This window comes from Myotis davidii, unplaced genomic scaffold, assembly GCF_000327345.1.
Source record: "Myotis davidii unplaced genomic scaffold, ASM32734v1 scaffold575, whole genome shotgun sequence".
In the NCBI taxonomy this organism is placed as follows: Eukaryota; Metazoa; Chordata; class Mammalia; order Chiroptera; family Vespertilionidae; genus Myotis; species Myotis davidii.
In genome coordinates this window covers 7,849,594-7,866,340 of record NW_006290306.1, presented here as the reverse complement: position 1 = coordinate 7,866,340, position 16,747 = coordinate 7,849,594, and the positions used below count along the sequence as shown (strand labels likewise).

Here is a 16,747-nt window from a genome sequence, read left to right as displayed (position 1 = left end):
TCACTTTCATCTGGTTCTGAGTTAGTCTCCCCCGAATTTCATTAAAAGTAAGAGTTTTCAATACAAAAATATTGAATGTCAACTGTAATTGAAAAATAAAAGTTTTTATTGGTATAAAAATAAAAACTTTGAGATCACTGGTTTAAATGCTCCCATCCATGTTAAATATTTACTTCCACCTCTGAGCCTTGAGTCTGCAGAGAGAGAAGGTACCATTTCATTTCCAGTGATGGGAATGAATACTTGTCAATTTTCAGCGATGAGGTAAACATCTTAAAGCCCTTTGGGCAAATAGCCTCATAGTTCATTCAAAAATTACTTTTACTTCTCAGTTGATTGAATCTGCTATTATTTTGTTTTATTAGCTTGTAAATTATTTATGTAGAATCAGGGAATCAGAGTCAGTCTTTGCTAGCTGAGATTGAGTGGCGTTTGCTGTGCTGTCATGCTACACAATTATCCCACTAAAAAAGTAAACAGTTACGTGAATGCTAGTGATGTGCTGATAAACTGGCTCTCCAGACTAAAATTGGAAACAAGTGCCATGACTTGTAGTGATTGCTGATCTCATGGCATAAATACTCCCGCTGTGGCATAAATAGTCCCAGCCTGGCTGGTTTAAAGCTTCCAAAATTCTTGAATTGTTAATAATCGGTTCTCACCAAGCTGGTAGGAGCCCACTCTGATGCACTTTACAAATGGACAGTGTTTATGAAAATCAGGCAGATATATCATTTTCCCTTCCCACTTTTTGGAATTCTCTATGTAGAGAACCACATTAAGATAAGTGTCTGTTCTTTTAATGTGAAAGAAATAATAGAGGGTGGCTAGGAAGGGGAAGATAGGGAACTGGAAAATATGAGATCGGCAATTCACAGTTTATAGGATTAAGAGCCATATTTTAGACCTGGAACTTTGCAAGCCTGTCTTTTTTTCACTGAAGACAGACCAGCCTGGTTGAATTCAGCAAACCCTCACTGAGCACTCATTGTCCACCAGACCCTGTGACTGGACCCGTTGGGAGACAAATATAAAAGGCATGGCCAGTCCTTCAGGAAATCAACCAACATGTTGCTCCTGTGCAATCCGTAAACATGAATACAGTTTAGTAGATTAAGTGGGGATTTGCAAACTGGACGTGAAGTGACAACGGAGGCCTCACGTGTGTGGTGCTTGTTTGTTTTGCTCTTGCATATTTAATATCCAAAGGAGAGAGAGGACGCCCAGGAGATGAAGGAGAAATGGCTATAATTTCCAAGAAGGGGGAAACCGGCGAGCCTGGACCTCCTGGAGATAACGGATTCCCAGGAGGAGAAGGTAAATATTGATGTTTTTGAACCATATCAAATAAGTTAGCTTCGCAGATCGCTCAAGCAAGCATGTGTATTAGGCAACTTTCCCAGTAACACTGAGACTAGAAAAGGTTGTTTTTTAGACAAACATGTGCACTAGTGAATTTAATGGTTTTTATTTTCTATGCTAGAACTTAGCTGAAGTTCATATACATTTATAGGTTTGGATGTTCCAAAGTAGGATCAATCCTGAGATACACATACCATATTGTGCCAGGGTTAAAGTACCCCTATTTTTGGTGGCTAGTATTAAAATGAAGAGTACAGAGATGGTCCAAGTCATTTTGACTAGCGCTTCTCAAATTTTAATGTTCATATGAATCCTCTGGGACGCTTTTATAAGAGGTGCATTTTGAATCAGCAGGGCTGGGCCGACCCTGCCTTTCTAACCAGCACCCCCTGCCCCGTGCTGCTGGCCTCAGAACCAGCACGCAGCGAGGATCTTGACCTCCACATTTGGGTTCTCTTTCCCAAGTTCAGACTTAATCTGCATGAGACCTGAGTTCTTGCCTTGGCTCTCGCCCTTAACTAGTTGTTAGGGATAAATGTTTGAACTTCTCTGAGTGAGTTCTTCGTTTGTAAAATGAGCTTGTTGGCACAAATAATCCTGTGCACTGGCTCCTACCTGGGACAACCTTGAGGCTGTTCCTGGGCAGCGTTTTTCACAGGCAGGGCGCTGAAACCAGAAACCATCATGTTGTGATTTAGGGCAGGAATTAGGATTCTCAATCCCTTTGGCTTTATCTCCTAAAAGTAGGACCAAGACCCTCAGCCTAGTCCAAGAATTCCTCTAAATTGGTTCTAACATTTCTAACCCCACCAGGTGATAAAGGCCCTCCTGGGATACCAGGGAGAAGAGGGGAGCCAGGAAGACACGGGCCACCTGGGCTTCACAGAGGAGAGCCGGGTAGAGATGGGCAGCCGGGGCCTCCTGGACCCCCAGGCCCTCCGGGCTCACCAGGGCTCAGAGGGATCATTGGTTTTCCGGGATTTCCAGGTGATGAGGTAAGTGGCTGCTGTTTCGGGAGGGAAGAAATAATAAAACCTTCTGCTCTCAGGGTGCCAATGAGTCATAGTTTGCCAGTGGACATCATAGCCCTTTCACTGGCTTTCAGAATTCAGGGTTTGGCCAAGGGAAGAATAGAGACTTCCAGAAGGCCATGATGTAACTATGGTTTCTGACCAGTGCCTGCTTCCCATGACATAGGTGACCAAGTCACTTACTCCACCTACTATCCCTGGCATAGTTATAACAGCCCCATAGAAACTCACCTCATAATTGCTGGTGTACTAAAGAGTCACCTGAGAAGTGATTGCATCTACAATTGCAGATATTATAGGTTTTGCTGTAAATACAGTGACTTGGTCCTTATAATTATGAGTAAAACACCCCGTGAGAAGCCAGGAGGTACAATAAGTGTAATGGCCTACATCACAACTCCAAAATGTATAATCCATTACCCATCTCTGGGAATAAAATAGACTTTTTAAAGTTTTGGGTATGAAGTGATTTCTATTTATATTTTATTTAGTGTCAACTTGTTCATTTAAAACTTAAAACTCAAGTTATGTGATGCAGTTACTGTTTTGCAATCAAGTATAGAGAATTGAATGCTATTGGTACTGATACCTCCAATTCTGGAGGAGTTTTATCAACTTTTGAAAACTAGATACATGTAGTAGTATGCTTATAATGCATTTCCAAATTTCTTTGCCACTGCAAATTATAAACACCGAATTGGTTATAGAAAATTATAGCTGGATCATGTCATGCTGGTGTCATTTGTGTGTGAACCCCAATTAAGGTTTTACTTCTGTTTCATTAATCTATCAGGGTGATCCGGGTTTTCCAGGGCCCCCCGGACATTCAGGAATTGATGGAATGAGAGGACCTAAAGGTATGGTTTGGAAATACAGCAGCCAGCCATTAATCTCATAGTGCTGGGTGTTTGTAACATTGGGAGCAAGTACTTTTGCATGAAAAGCAACACACAGTCAAACGAACTGCAACACCCAGGAGTTCTTTTTAGACTCTTCTAGGTAGTCAAACACTCAAAACCCAAGCCATCCACATTTGTCATCCAGACCGGAGAGTATCAGATAGAAAGCAGCAAGCCTGCAGGGCACACCAGGCTTCCCCCTCAGGGGAGTCCTTGCAGCTGTCCTTGCAGTGACCGTATCTCTATGAGTGACAGCGCAAGTGCAAGGAGACCAGATCCACACGGTGCCCACTGTACCCTTGGCTGAGAAGCCCAGTGCCCCTTTAAGGCCTCCACAGGTACAGCTTTTAGAGTCTCAGTTACAAGAGCCACAGTACACAAAGGCCAAAGCCATGACTTCCCATCAGCTGTTAATAGTTCACTTAAGAATTCCTGGGCCACATGTAATGTACAATTGGGTTATGTTTTACCATAAGCCAAGGGTCAGCAAATACATATTTTTCAAAGGGTCAGGTAATAACTATTTTCAGTTTGTGGTCTCTGTCACAACTGCTTGATTGTGAATAAAAGCAGCCATAGACAATACACAGGGTCATGGCTAAGTGCCAATAAAACTTTATTTACAATACAAGGTACAGGCCTTAGTTCACCGTGTGCCTTGTAACACAATCTACATTCTACTTTTATCATGTTTCCAGGAAACAGAAATAGAAAGTTGACCCAATGTCAAAAATGTCCTTAGAGAGAGAATTCATTAACCCTTTCTCCGTAGAAACAAGCAAATAATCAGAAATCAGGCTATCTTACATTGCAATGTTTGTATAAAACCTTTAATATTTTTTACTGTTTTTCTATACTACTGGGTTAGTATTTCTTCTAAACCATTGGGTTAATGTATTTTAAAATCTACTTTAAAATGATTCACCTTTTTAATCCCACTCTCTGTGAATTCAGAGGTTTGATATGAAGTTAGATTATATTTTAATACAGTTAAAAGACACACCTTTTAAAAATGTAAAATACTAATTAATAAACCACCTAAAAATATCTTCCCCTATTCCAATGATACGTGCTTTACCCTTTGACAGATACTACATAAAGAATATGCTGTAAAAACAGACCGTGCACACATTTATTCAGAAAGCTCTCTTCTTCTTCGGAAATGGTTACAAAAAGGGAGGTTTTCATATTTAACTTTTGACATTTTATAGCTTCAGGATTCAGAGCTCACTCCTCTTCTACTTCCCTGTAAATTTATTATAGTCCCTTTGCCTCTCTCAAAGTACAAGCCTGCTTCTTATTTCCTCCATGACTGAATTAGGCCACATTGGCAAGGAAATGAAATGCGCTCGGGGACCTGTCTCATGGAGCCCAGAGAGGAGACCAGGAGCTGACAGAACCTGGCCCTTAGCAAGTCACGGTTCTCTCTTGAGACTTTTCTGCCATTCTCCATGGTCAGTTTTTCACTTACCTGCCTACCAGCTGGCTTTCATCGCTCTCTATTTGGGATCTTTTCCAGATCTTTCTGGAAGTGTTTGGTTGCCTTCCAACATTCTCTACATCAGGGTATTATGATAATCTACATCACGATAATCTTTTTGCTTTCTGCCTCAATAGCAACTACCTCAAAGCCTCACTTTTTAATACAACTTCTCAAGGAAAGATTGGCTGACCAGGGATGGGCCAGATTCCTACTGTTCAAATAATTAGCCACAATTATGAGTAGTGTCAGCTGGGAGAGCTCCATCTACAAGGTGTGGGTGGGGCCTTCAGAAAGCAGTGTTGGTGTCCGGTGTCTGGAAGCCTCCGGCGGCAGTGTGGAATGGCTCTGTGGGACTGTGGGAGTCACTGCTCACAATGGCCTTGGACTGTGCCACCTCTTGTGAAATCATCAATCAAGTGTCACTTTGTGATTTTGTTTTTACAAGAACACTAACGTGAGCTTCCTTGCGGAGAGCTTGAAATGTGGCTACAGCAGCTGACACTGACAATTTCTTTTTGTTTCGAAAACACAATATCAGGAAGTAGTCACACCATGCCAAGGAATTTCTTAAATAGATGCCTACATTTGAAACTATTTTAGGGAATTTAAAAATTTAAACTTATTAAGATTTATAGTTTCCCATGATTGTTATCAATTATAAAATTGGGGACCTATTTAGATACTACATCTTGCATCTATGTTTCCATTTATTCTTATGTAGAAAAAGAAATTTTTTTTTTTTCAAAAATCCTTTCCTGGAATATTTGAAGATAGACTATAAAGACAAATATCAGAGAAGTTATTAAGATTACTTGTATGAGACCAAATTCTCTTAAATAATGTTATCTGCATTTTATCACAGGAAACAAAGGGGATCCTGCAAGTCAGTTTGGTCCACCCGGTCCAAAGGGTGAGCCAGGCAGCCCTGGATGTCCAGGTATTGCTACATATTTTTCTTATTAATCCAAAAAGAATACATGTGGTTTGAAAGCTAGAACGATTACTTTATCCTCTGAGTCAGCGATGATTATGTTAGTATTTTCTTCCCCCTTGGCCACTAAGACGCATGTCAGGAGGATTATGTACACACACAGCATTGCATCCCTGGCTGAGAAGGACACTAGGACTGTACCCCAGGGACTCACAGTCTTTCCTAACCATGGCTCCCAGGACCGATGATGTTGACATGACAATGCAATCAGGTGTGCCCAGATTTTGACAATGATTATTGAAAGCAAAAGGAACTTGGACTAGTTTGCAGTCTCTCTAATTAAAATGATACATCAGCAATGACCACTCACACTGAGTACAGCTGCAGGTTCTCATTCAGCCCTTTCTTTCCTACTCAGAAAGGCGTATGTGAATGCCAGTGAGATATCACTGCTAGGATATTCCTAAGATATCACTGAATTGCTCATTTAGGAAATACCAAATTTACCAAAAACCAAACCAAACAAATGTAAAACCTCATCACCAGTGACAAATCTAAGTTCTTCTAAATAGTACCTTCTTTGTCAGTAACAACGGATGTATAATCCCTCTGAACAGACAGATCAGTGGGTTCTTGCCCTCCAGTCCAGGAGGCTGCGGTTGACTACAATAGCTGACCTGCAGCTGACAAGAGATTTTTTTTTTCCTTAGTCATTCCACCATAGGCATTAATCTTACGTCATCAATCGGACGAGTGTACAAAGATGCGCCCACAAGGATATCCATTGATTGGAAAGAACAGGTCCATCATAGATGGTTGGTTACGTAACCTGTCCACTGCCAGGTTGGAAGCCAGGTTCGTATTTAGATGGGTCCCTTGTAAATTAAAGCCTCTCATATTAATATTTTTGCGCACTATCTTGAAATTCTCTCTGGCAATAGGCATGTTTTATTCCATAGAACAGAAAGAACATCTGAACAGAACTTTATGGGAAATTTTATTTCTTGGTTGTTATACCACAATTGCTCAAATGGAAGTCTAACAGAAGAACTAGCGATCACAATGTTTTCATCTCGCATTCTCTTTCATATGGGTCTTTCACCTCTGACATGGTCAAATATAGTTCATATTTTAACAGAAAGGTATAGCCTAAGTGTACGTTTGGAGAAGAAAATAGTTTTGAGGTTAGCGCTATGAGGGTTCTTAAGTGCCAGAATGAAAGGTCTCAGAAAGGAAAATTAGTGGTTCAAAGTCACCCTTATTATTACAGTGCATGGGGGTCTTGGCAAGTTGCTTATCATCTCTGAGCTCAGTGTCCTCACCTGCAAACTGGCCCAATGCTCAATGTAGGATCATTCAGAGGATCAAATGAGATGTTTGGAGAGCAATTTGTAAACTGAAAATTGCTACACAAATGTAAAATGTCATTGTCACCATCATCACCAGTCAGCAAAGCATTAAGAGATTTTTCTATAGTTACTGGTATCTTTATGTGAACCCTGAAGATAGTAAAATTTTATAAACTGAAGGTAGTAAAATATGGAGCCCTTTGATATTACCTAATATTCTAATTTAAAAATCATAAATCTGAGTTCTTTGACACTTAGGCTAACTTTTTCAAGAAACTTTGCCTTGGCATAATGTCCCTGGTCTCCTGTGGTTAGCACCACCTAAATTGTTCCCTGTCCTGTATGCCATAGCTTTAGGTTAAAAATTTTTAAATGACATCTTATGTTATTTACCAGCTCAGAGTTTACCTACATATGTGATTTCCATTGACTGGAAAGAGCTGCATTGAATTTGAATGAGCCCAACGAGACGCCATAGGGCTGCTGCTGTCTCAGGGGTTATGTAGGATTTTACTGGGTCCAGTTTCATCGCCCCTTCAATTCAGAGAGAAAACACAGTAGCGATGAACTCAAACATTCTATTCATACTACAGCTGTGATGGGGAGGCAAACCTTTTACTACTTCGGTTTTTTCATGTGGAGATGAGAATAATGCTGCCTTATCTTCACGCCAGGAATGTTTTCAGGGTAATAAAATAACAGAGAGAGGCTCAAGGTCTTAAATTGGTCTGGGAACAGGTATCAACTAACATAGTCTTGTTTCCTGTGTGTTATAATAAATAATGACTATGCCCTCACCGTGGGTTTGTCAGTACAGAGCCCTAGGTTTTATTTGTGGCTACAACTGGTTATTTTTTTTTTTTTTAGCACTGAGTGTTAGTTTATCCTATGAATATGAATTGTATTAAAATCACACATTGGAAATAAACATATGGGGAAATGGTTATCTTCTCTAGTAATCAAAGAAGTGTAACTTAATGTAAGTCTGGAATATTATTTCATCCTTACTAAATTAGCAAGAAAATAAACCAACAGCCTAAAAAGGCCTCGGTGAGTGCCTTCCCTGCTCTTGGACGTTCGAGGATGAGTGTGGGTGGGACTGTGGGGTGGAGTGAGTTGGTGCAGCACTTGTCCGAACCAGTTGGCAACCTCTATCAAGAACCAAACGCTGAATGGTCTGTGCTAGAAGCCTAGAGAACAACTGAACTGTTCTTTTCAGCAAATCACTGTCCTGAGAAAGGAACTGTAGTAGATTTTTTTTTTAATGTAAGAGATATATCCACCAGATGCCATGTGTGCTTCTGGAATGGAACCCAGTGTGGACAAGCCAGCTGTGAAGGACATTAAGGGGATAGTTGGGGGAATTCAAGAATGGAATGAGTATTAGATTATATTAAGGATTGCTATTAATTTCCTTGGCTGTGATAATGTTATTTTGCCCATGTAAGGGAATGGTATTTTTCAGACATACCTCCTGAAATATTTAGGGATGGAATTCCATGATGTCTGTGATTTACTTTAAAATATCTCAGCATTTTAAAATAAAGAAAAAGACCCAAAATGTTATGTTACCTAGAAATTCTACTCCTAGGAACTTTTCTAAGGAAATAATGTAATAGTAGAAAAATGTATTAAAGATGTATAAAAATCATTATGCATAATAGCAAAAAGAAAAACACTTGAGTGGCCCAAAGTAGGAAACATTTGCATTAATTAATTAAATTTAGGTGAACTCAGTAAGCTATGAGCCAGTCACTTAAAAACAAGAATTAGGAAAATGATGACAAACTTGGAAAATTACTTCTGATTCAATGCCAATTTAAAAAATCAGAATATAAAATTGTGGGTATTATTTGCACTTTGTATACATATAAAAGTTGTTTAAGGTGGTGGGATTATAGGTGTTTTGTTTTTAATTTTTTCTTAATGTTATCTTCTCAATAGAAAAATTGTTAATATAAAAAAGTAAGACTAGAAAAGAATAACAAGGGCTGAGTTGGAGGTTTTATAGATTCACCGTCTTGAAGAGCATCTACAACCACTCAGATTTTTCATCTTTCTTTGTTTAGGGCATTTGGGAGCTCCCGGAGAGAAGGGCTTGGCCGGTGCTCAAGGGCCCAGAGGACCACCAGGAAGGCCAGGACTGCCCGGCTCCTCCGGACCACCAGGGTGTCCAGGTACCTTGGGAAGAAGCCTGGAACCTTCCGAGACACCTATCTATCTCGTGGTGCATCAGAAAGGACCAGCCTTCACTCAGACCTGGGTTCCGCTCTGGTTCTGCCATTTCCCAGACCAGAACTTTGAACTAGTCACCCAAACTTCCCTATTCCTTCCTTACCTGTCAACTGGAGCTAGTCCTCACTCCCTGGGTGGTCTGGGAATAAAACTAGGTCAACACCTATAAAGGGGCTAACAGGGTGCCAGGCACAAAGGGATGGCACTCCTTTCCTGCCCTTCCTAATTTACCTGCCGTTCAGGATGCTGGCTTCTTTTTTCTCCTTTAGACTTAAGGTAAATATCACACATACAGGACAGCATTGTAAAGGCTCCTCTTCCTGCCCATTCAGAATAAAGTGAGAGTAGAAATCATAATTGGCAACTTTAATTGCTCAAAAGTGTATTTTTTTCCTTCTGAGCTTAAGTGTATTTTTTCTCCCTAGAGTCAGGAGGCCTAGGAGAAAAACTAATAAAACAGTGTTCCTGGTTCAAGTACCTCCTATAATAAGAACATCGATGACCCTCCCAGTTAATGTAGCTCATGTGCCATCTGGGTGTCTGCAAAACCTCCCTGTCATCCTCAGGTGATCAAGGGATGCCTGGGCCAAAGGGACATCCAGGAGAAATGGGGGACCCTGGACCAAGAGGCCTCATGGGGTATCCAGGGACACCAGGTCTTCCAGGAATAAAAGGTAAGTCAAAGAGGAATCCTTGCCCATCAGAAAAATCCAGGCCAATGAGGATTTGCATTGCATAGTGGGCAAATGCGTAGTGGCTCTCCAGCATTGAGTGACATTGCTCCTGGTCATGGCCCTTCCCCAGCCCCTGCCTGTACTTTCTCACTCAGGGCTCCAGGCAGTGCCCATCTAGCCTCCTGACCTGCCTCCTAACAAAATGATGGTGATACCATCTCATTTTCCAAGGCATTTCCCACAGTGTTTTCCATAATGTTCAGGCCTATTCATTTATTCTCTCCTCAGATAGTTAAGCTCCTACTATGTCCTAGATTCCAGATACTCAGTACCCAGTTTTGAAGAAAATAGACATGGTTCCTCCTTTATGGACCTCACAGTTGAGTAGGAGAGACACATATTAAATATCTATGTGTAAGTAAATATGTATTTACCAGTTGTGATAAGTGGAAGGGAGAGGGGGAAAAAAATAAGATGCTATGGCGGAACTGGAATTCATTACCTTTGTTGATGAAGAAACATTTTTTCCTGGTTGAATTTTTCAGTCTTTAAAGATGGGTTATAATATAGGTCTGGTCAATATAACATAATGCCATAGAATTATACAACTGATTTTTAACAAATTTCCATGCCTTCTCCCATTCATCTATGGTACTTGTTTCTCTTCAGTTCATTGCTTTCATTTTAGGCAAAATATTTTTCCACTGGTACTTTGTGTGTACCTCTAGCCTAATAATACTTATATTGTATAACATTTGTTTCTTAGTAGTTTTTCTCACCAAGTGATTTTTTAAAAATCAAGGACTATGTTTATATGCTTGGCACTCAGTAGATACCCAATAAGCCTATTGGTTGGTTATTGTATTTTTAAATTTATGAATAATTTAATAAATGAAGGGATGGACAATAGAAGAAGGAACATCTGAGCTAGTAGTTATGAAGATGAGGGTTTTCACCCCAATCAACAGTTGAAGGTTCAAGCCTTACTTGATATATTTCTGTAGCCCATCTTCCTCTACCTCCTCCTTTTTCTTTTCCCTCCCACTTTTTCCATGATTAACCACTTCTACTGTATTTCCCCTTTCTATCCTTGAATTAGTTTACATTTATTACATAAGTTCAGTATATGTTATAGTAAAACCTAACAGCTAATGAATTTGATCGAATAAATATTACTTGAAGGTAATCTCTAATCACATCATAATTCTGTGCTTTGAAAAAACAAGTTTGCTAAGAAGAGAAGGTGAGGAAATATACCCACTCAAGTATCCAGTGCGCAGAAGGATGCTGCAGTGCGCCTCCCGACCACGTGGTGGCACTGTTTCACTGTGAACCGCCTATTGCACAGCCAGCCTTAAAAAGAAAACAGTGAAACAGATTCCTAAAAATTAGAACTCCGACCATCTAAATCCATTGTTGCTTTTTATCATGCTGGTATAAAATTGAACCACACTCCAGCAGAAACACTTTGAACTGCGAAATTAAATATTTGAAGTATGTGCTAAATAAGTCAAGGGGCCCGATTTTCTTGTTTGAACAAACCAGCTGCTGAACTCAAAGTTGTTTGCTCTGCTAGAACGGGCCATATGGATTCTGAGTCCTGCTTGTGTTCAGTCAGATTTAAACTTTAACTTAAACATATGCTGAAAATGGCTTGGTTCCTAGACTTAAATTTCCAAGTACACATGCCCTCTACAAGGAAGACACTCTGTTCCTAGTTGGACGTTCATAGAGGATTGGCTTAATGGGGACTGAAAGACAACTTCGTAGCGTGACAAGGACTCATTTGGTTGGGTTATTTTGGTTGGTGGCAAGTAAAATATTTCATAAGAAATAAAATACCTTGGAGTGTCTTTTATCAGCCAAGTAATATTTTCTCTCCCTTTTTACAACTAGAGTGTTCTCCTCCTGCCCACCTCCTACACCCTCCTCCCCCTCCCCTCACCCCCCCCAGACACACACACACAGCACTTACCATTCCAGGGGTGGATGCCTGTTCTGTCAAATTGGGGCTGTTTCTCTAGGTTCCTCATTCTCTTATCTAGCACTTGTCACTAAGCACATTTGGGGACTGACGCTCCCTGGGTGTGGAGACCATGTCTTATGCGCTTGTGCATTCCTTTAGTAGAGACTAATCTATTTTCTGAATTTTGGAAAAAAATGAAATTGTATTTCAGAACCTGTTTTGATAAGTTTTCAACTCTGCTCAACTGTTATTTATAGCCATGAAGGTCTCTCTTTCCCATCAGCTTTAACATTAGGGTGACCAGCTGTCCCGGTTTGCCTGGAATCGAGGGGTGTGTGTGTGTGTGTGTGTGTGTGTCAGGCTGTGGAACTTCCTGTGTTAGAACTAGGAAAGTCCCCAACAAATAGGTCCCCTATTAAAAGTATAAACCTGTGTAAAGGCTCTTGGAGATAGAACCGTGTTTTCGGCTCTAGGACAAGAAAACCTACCAGTGGAGATTCAGTGACAAAGCTGTTTGACTTGGAGGCTAGGGTGACAATTATGGCTGAAGGCTGGAGTGGAGGGTAGACCCTCTGACTGGAGGGAGAGCCCAGCCTGCGAGTGCAGGGAGATGCAGCCTTAAGTGATGGTTGTTAGCTGAAGCCGTCCACAGAGGTGAATAAAAGTCCTCATTACCAAGGAATGTGCTTTGTTAGCTTAATTGCCTCTCATCTGTACTGTATATATTTTATGCATGAACAACTTTCTGATTTAGAGATGAGATTGATAAAAAGCTTTCAGTAAAAAGGAAAAATTGCCCTTAAAACCCTACCCAGATGTAGCTGCATTCAATTTAGAAAGATAACATTGGGTCAGATAAGGGTCGGACAGTTCAACAATGGCTAGGGCCTGGGATTGTGACAGGCCAGGATCTGGACGTGTTGATGTGACAATGGAGAGTTGGCAGAAGCCAGGGCATTCCACCCCCAGCCAGCTCCCCCAAGACATCAATCTTGGTGGCTTAACCCAGAGATCAAAACACATAGAAATAACAAAGTAATCTTGAAATTTATTATCATTTCAGATAGATTGCAGTAAATATCTAGATTTGGCAGATGAGGAAGGTCTGTGTGTTCTTTTAGTGCAAACTTGGAACATTGGCTCATAAATAGAAAAGATGATTGGAAAATAAACTAAACCAGAATTGTTAAAAGTATAAGGAAATAAGATCTTTAAGGAAAGTAAGGGTGTATTCCCAAATTTTTTTTGGGGGGGGAGGGTGCAAGAGAATATGGCTTATTTGTACCAATCTAAAGTTTATTTTATTTTTTATTGTATTTATTGGGGGTGACATTGGTTAATAAAATTTATATTGGTTTCATGCATACAATTCTACAATAGATCATCTGTATATTGTATAATGTGTTTATCACCCCAAGTCAAGTTTCCTTCCATCACCATTTACCCTTCATTTACCTTCCCCAACCCTAAAGTTTAGATTTTAAAAATAGAATCACTGTGTGTTTCAAGTACTGACAATAAATAAAATGGAACCAACTAACTTCTATCTTCTAATACGTCCACAGAGAACTTGCTTTTGTGAACATATAATAGTTAGCACTTGAATTATTTATATACAAATGGATACCTCTAACTTCCCCAAATCTTACTATAAATCTATCACAGAAAGATGAGACATGAAATAGAAATGGTAGTCCACTTCTTTTTAAAGCTTTTTATCCACCTGTTCAATCCTTCCCCCTCCACGTTCCACATTTTCTCACTCACTCATTGGTTTACTCACTCATTCAATGAACATTCATTGAATATTTACTGTGTGTCAGGAGATATGCCAAGTATATACATAGAAAGATTAATAAGATCTGATCTTACAATCAATTAATTTACACCAAATAAACCAGTTATCCAGACATGATTGTTGTACAGCGTGAGCCTAGCATAGGGCATCCTGGGGTTCTCTGTGGGTGTCATGGCATAGGGACGGGCACTTTCTGGGTGTTAGTCCTATAAGCTGAGGCTGTCAGTATCACAAATCCAAGGGCTGTGACCATAAGCTGAGTGAATGGCTGGCTGTGCACGGAGGGGCTTACAGCCTTGGATAAGAATGAGCAGCTACTGGCTGGAAGAACCATTGATGAAAGAGGAAGGTTACCAGGCGTGGCCAGGGGCTGAGGAGAAGATTCTTTCCCCAAATTAATCAGTGGAGCAAGATGTGTGTGAAGCACATGGCAGAGGGCTCAGTACCTGGAATTTTCTGTACATATTGGTTACCTTCTTTCCTTCTTCTCTCCCTCCTTTTCTTCCTTCTACTGCCTTCCTATAAATTTATATATTTGCATACTGTAACATAATGCACTATATAATATAAACATATTTTAAATATGTAGTTTATATATCTATATATTGATAAATATATAGTGACAACTTAAGTAAAGCCAGGTCAGCAGATGTCTCTTTAGAGAACAGATGTCCGATAGAAGATTCTGCAAGAAAATGGTGTGAATGAGATCCCATCTAACTGCAGAGAATCAAGTTTCAGTGGTCATCATGAAATATATTTTGTTTCTGAAAAGAGGCATCAGAATGATTCTCTTTGAAAGAAGTGGTTGCAAAGAAAGAGCTGCAGCCAAACTTGACCTTCAAGCCTGATCTTTCTGAGCAGCACAGTTATTTTAAAAAAATTAGAGAGGATATATACTCCCCAGTATGCCCCAGGCCCCACCTGTCTTTATTGTCTTACTTCTTCAACCTAACTAGATCCTTCAGAAATGAGAATTTAAATACCCTGGCTGACCTAGCTGATTTGGCTCAGTGGACAGAGCGTTGGCCTGCAGACTGAAGGGTCCCAAGTTCCATTCTGGTTAAGGGCACATGCCTGGATTGCAGGCTCAATTCCCAGTGCAGAAGGCAGCCAATCAATGATTCTCTCTCATCATTGATGTTTCTGTCTCTCTCTCCCTCTCCCTTCCTCTCTGAAATCAATAAAAAAATCATCAAATGAATGATAAATAATAACTACTGGCATGGATTCAGTCCTGACAATGGTGTGTAGACTGTGAGATCTTGTGGTTCCCACCTAGAGAATCTGTCCATCTCCATCAGCAGGCCCCCCTCTGAGAGGTGCCTGGGAACCATGGCCAGTGAAGTTCAAGGGCTGGTCTCCTCCCAGGGGTCACAGGCCTGTGATGTGTTGCAGGTCCCCCCGGGTTACCCGGCCTGAATGGCTTGCATGGTTTAAAGGGTCAGAAAGGAACCAAAGGAGCTTCAGGTAAGAGGAAACCCTCCGTGAGAGACTTACCTGCAATCAGTGGACCTCTGGTAGGTATTTCCTCACGTCTCACAATGTGGGTGGTGACACAAGGACACTGGCTTAGCACTGAGACACAGTATGGGACTCCTTTTAGTGCTGAAGGTGACTGATATAAAAGGACACTTGAGAAAACCCAAAGTAAGAGGGGATGGGTGGTAACAGAGCCTTTTGTTGATGTTGCTTAGGATGATCTCTCTACTAAAATACACTGGGTAATTGCTTAGGTGGGGCAAGATTTCACAATGTTATGAAGAACAAATAAATAGTCCAGATTTCTTTTTGTCTTGTTTTGTTTTAGGTGTAGTATTGCCAAGTACAACCATGTGGGTCTCATTAGCACTTTTAGCATCTCTCAAACAGCCTGCTGCTGAAACAAATTACCTGAACAAATTACTGTTACTTTTGACATAGCAAATAGATAATTATCAACAACTGCATTTTAGTTTGTTCCGGTATCTTACCTAATAATAGACAAACATGTAAATTGACCATCCTTCTGATACATTCACCGGCCAATCAGTAGAGTATGTGAATTAACCCAACAAAGATGGCCGTTAATTTGCATACATAGGTGCCCAGCAGCCTGGGTCCCAGGAACATCATCGGCACCCAGGTCACTCCAAGGTAGGCCCCGTGTGGGCCCTGAGCAGTGTAGGAAGGGTCTGAGCCAGAGGGCTCCTGGGCAGGGGCGGAGCCAGCCATCGGAGCTGTGGGGGGGGGCCCTGCCCAAGCCTAAAGCCTCAGCCAGAGGCGTTAGGCCTGGGTGGGGGGCGGAGCCGGCAATTGGAGGGGTCTAGGGGTCCCCTGCCCAGGCCTGACACCTCTGGCTGAGGCGTCAGGCCTGGGCGAGGGGCCGATCGGCAATTGGACGGTGATGGGGGTTGACACCTTTGGCTGAGGCGTCAGGCCTGGGTGGGGGACTGAGCTGGTGATCGGGGGAAATGGGGGTCCCCTGCCCAGGCCTGACACCTCTGGCTGAGGCATCAGGCTTGGGCAGGGGGAGGGTGATGGGGGTCAACACCTCTGGCCAAGGCATTAGGCCTGGGCGGGGGGCAGAGCCAGCGATCACAGGGTGATGGGGTTCGTTGCCTCTGGCTGAGGCGTCAGGCCTGGGCAATCAGAGGGTGATGGGGGTTGACACCTCTGGCTGAGGCATCAGGCTTGGGCAGAGGGGCCAAGCTGGCAATCGGTGTGAACTACAGAGGAAACACCTGTTCTGACCGCTCATTGGCTAAGCTCCCTGTTTGCCACTGGTAATATCCTTAGTAACTTGGGTAATAAATCCAAAACAAGGTGATCTAGGGTTTTTCACCACACTCCTGGAGAAAAAAAACTAAGGTCCGCTGCTGGAGGGCTAAGAAATGTCATATCCAGTCCTAGCCGGGTTGGCTGAGTGGATAATGCCTTGGCCTGCCGATGGCAGGGTCTGGGTTCAATTCTGACCAAGGGCATGTACCTAGGTTGCAGGCTCCTCCCTGGCCAGGGCCTCATGCAGGAGGGAACCAAT

The 16,747-nt window shown here is 41.6% G+C and overlaps 1 protein-coding gene across 1 annotated transcript in view; it reads left to right on the top strand.

Annotated features, from left to right (window-relative positions):
* COL4A4 (collagen type IV alpha 4) overlaps positions 1–16,747 on the top strand; it is a 112,718-nt gene that overhangs the window by 78,634 nt on the left and 17,337 nt on the right. Inside the window, exons 29-35 of the mRNA XM_015563696.1 lie at positions 1,210–1,317; positions 2,176–2,357; positions 3,187–3,250; positions 5,638–5,712; positions 9,125–9,232; positions 9,857–9,964; positions 15,127–15,198. Coding sequence (XP_015419182.1) covers positions 1,210–1,317; positions 2,176–2,357; positions 3,187–3,250; positions 5,638–5,712; positions 9,125–9,232; positions 9,857–9,964; positions 15,127–15,198 — 717 coding nt within the window. The remainder of the gene's footprint in view (positions 1–1,209; positions 1,318–2,175; positions 2,358–3,186; positions 3,251–5,637; positions 5,713–9,124; positions 9,233–9,856; positions 9,965–15,126; positions 15,199–16,747) is intronic.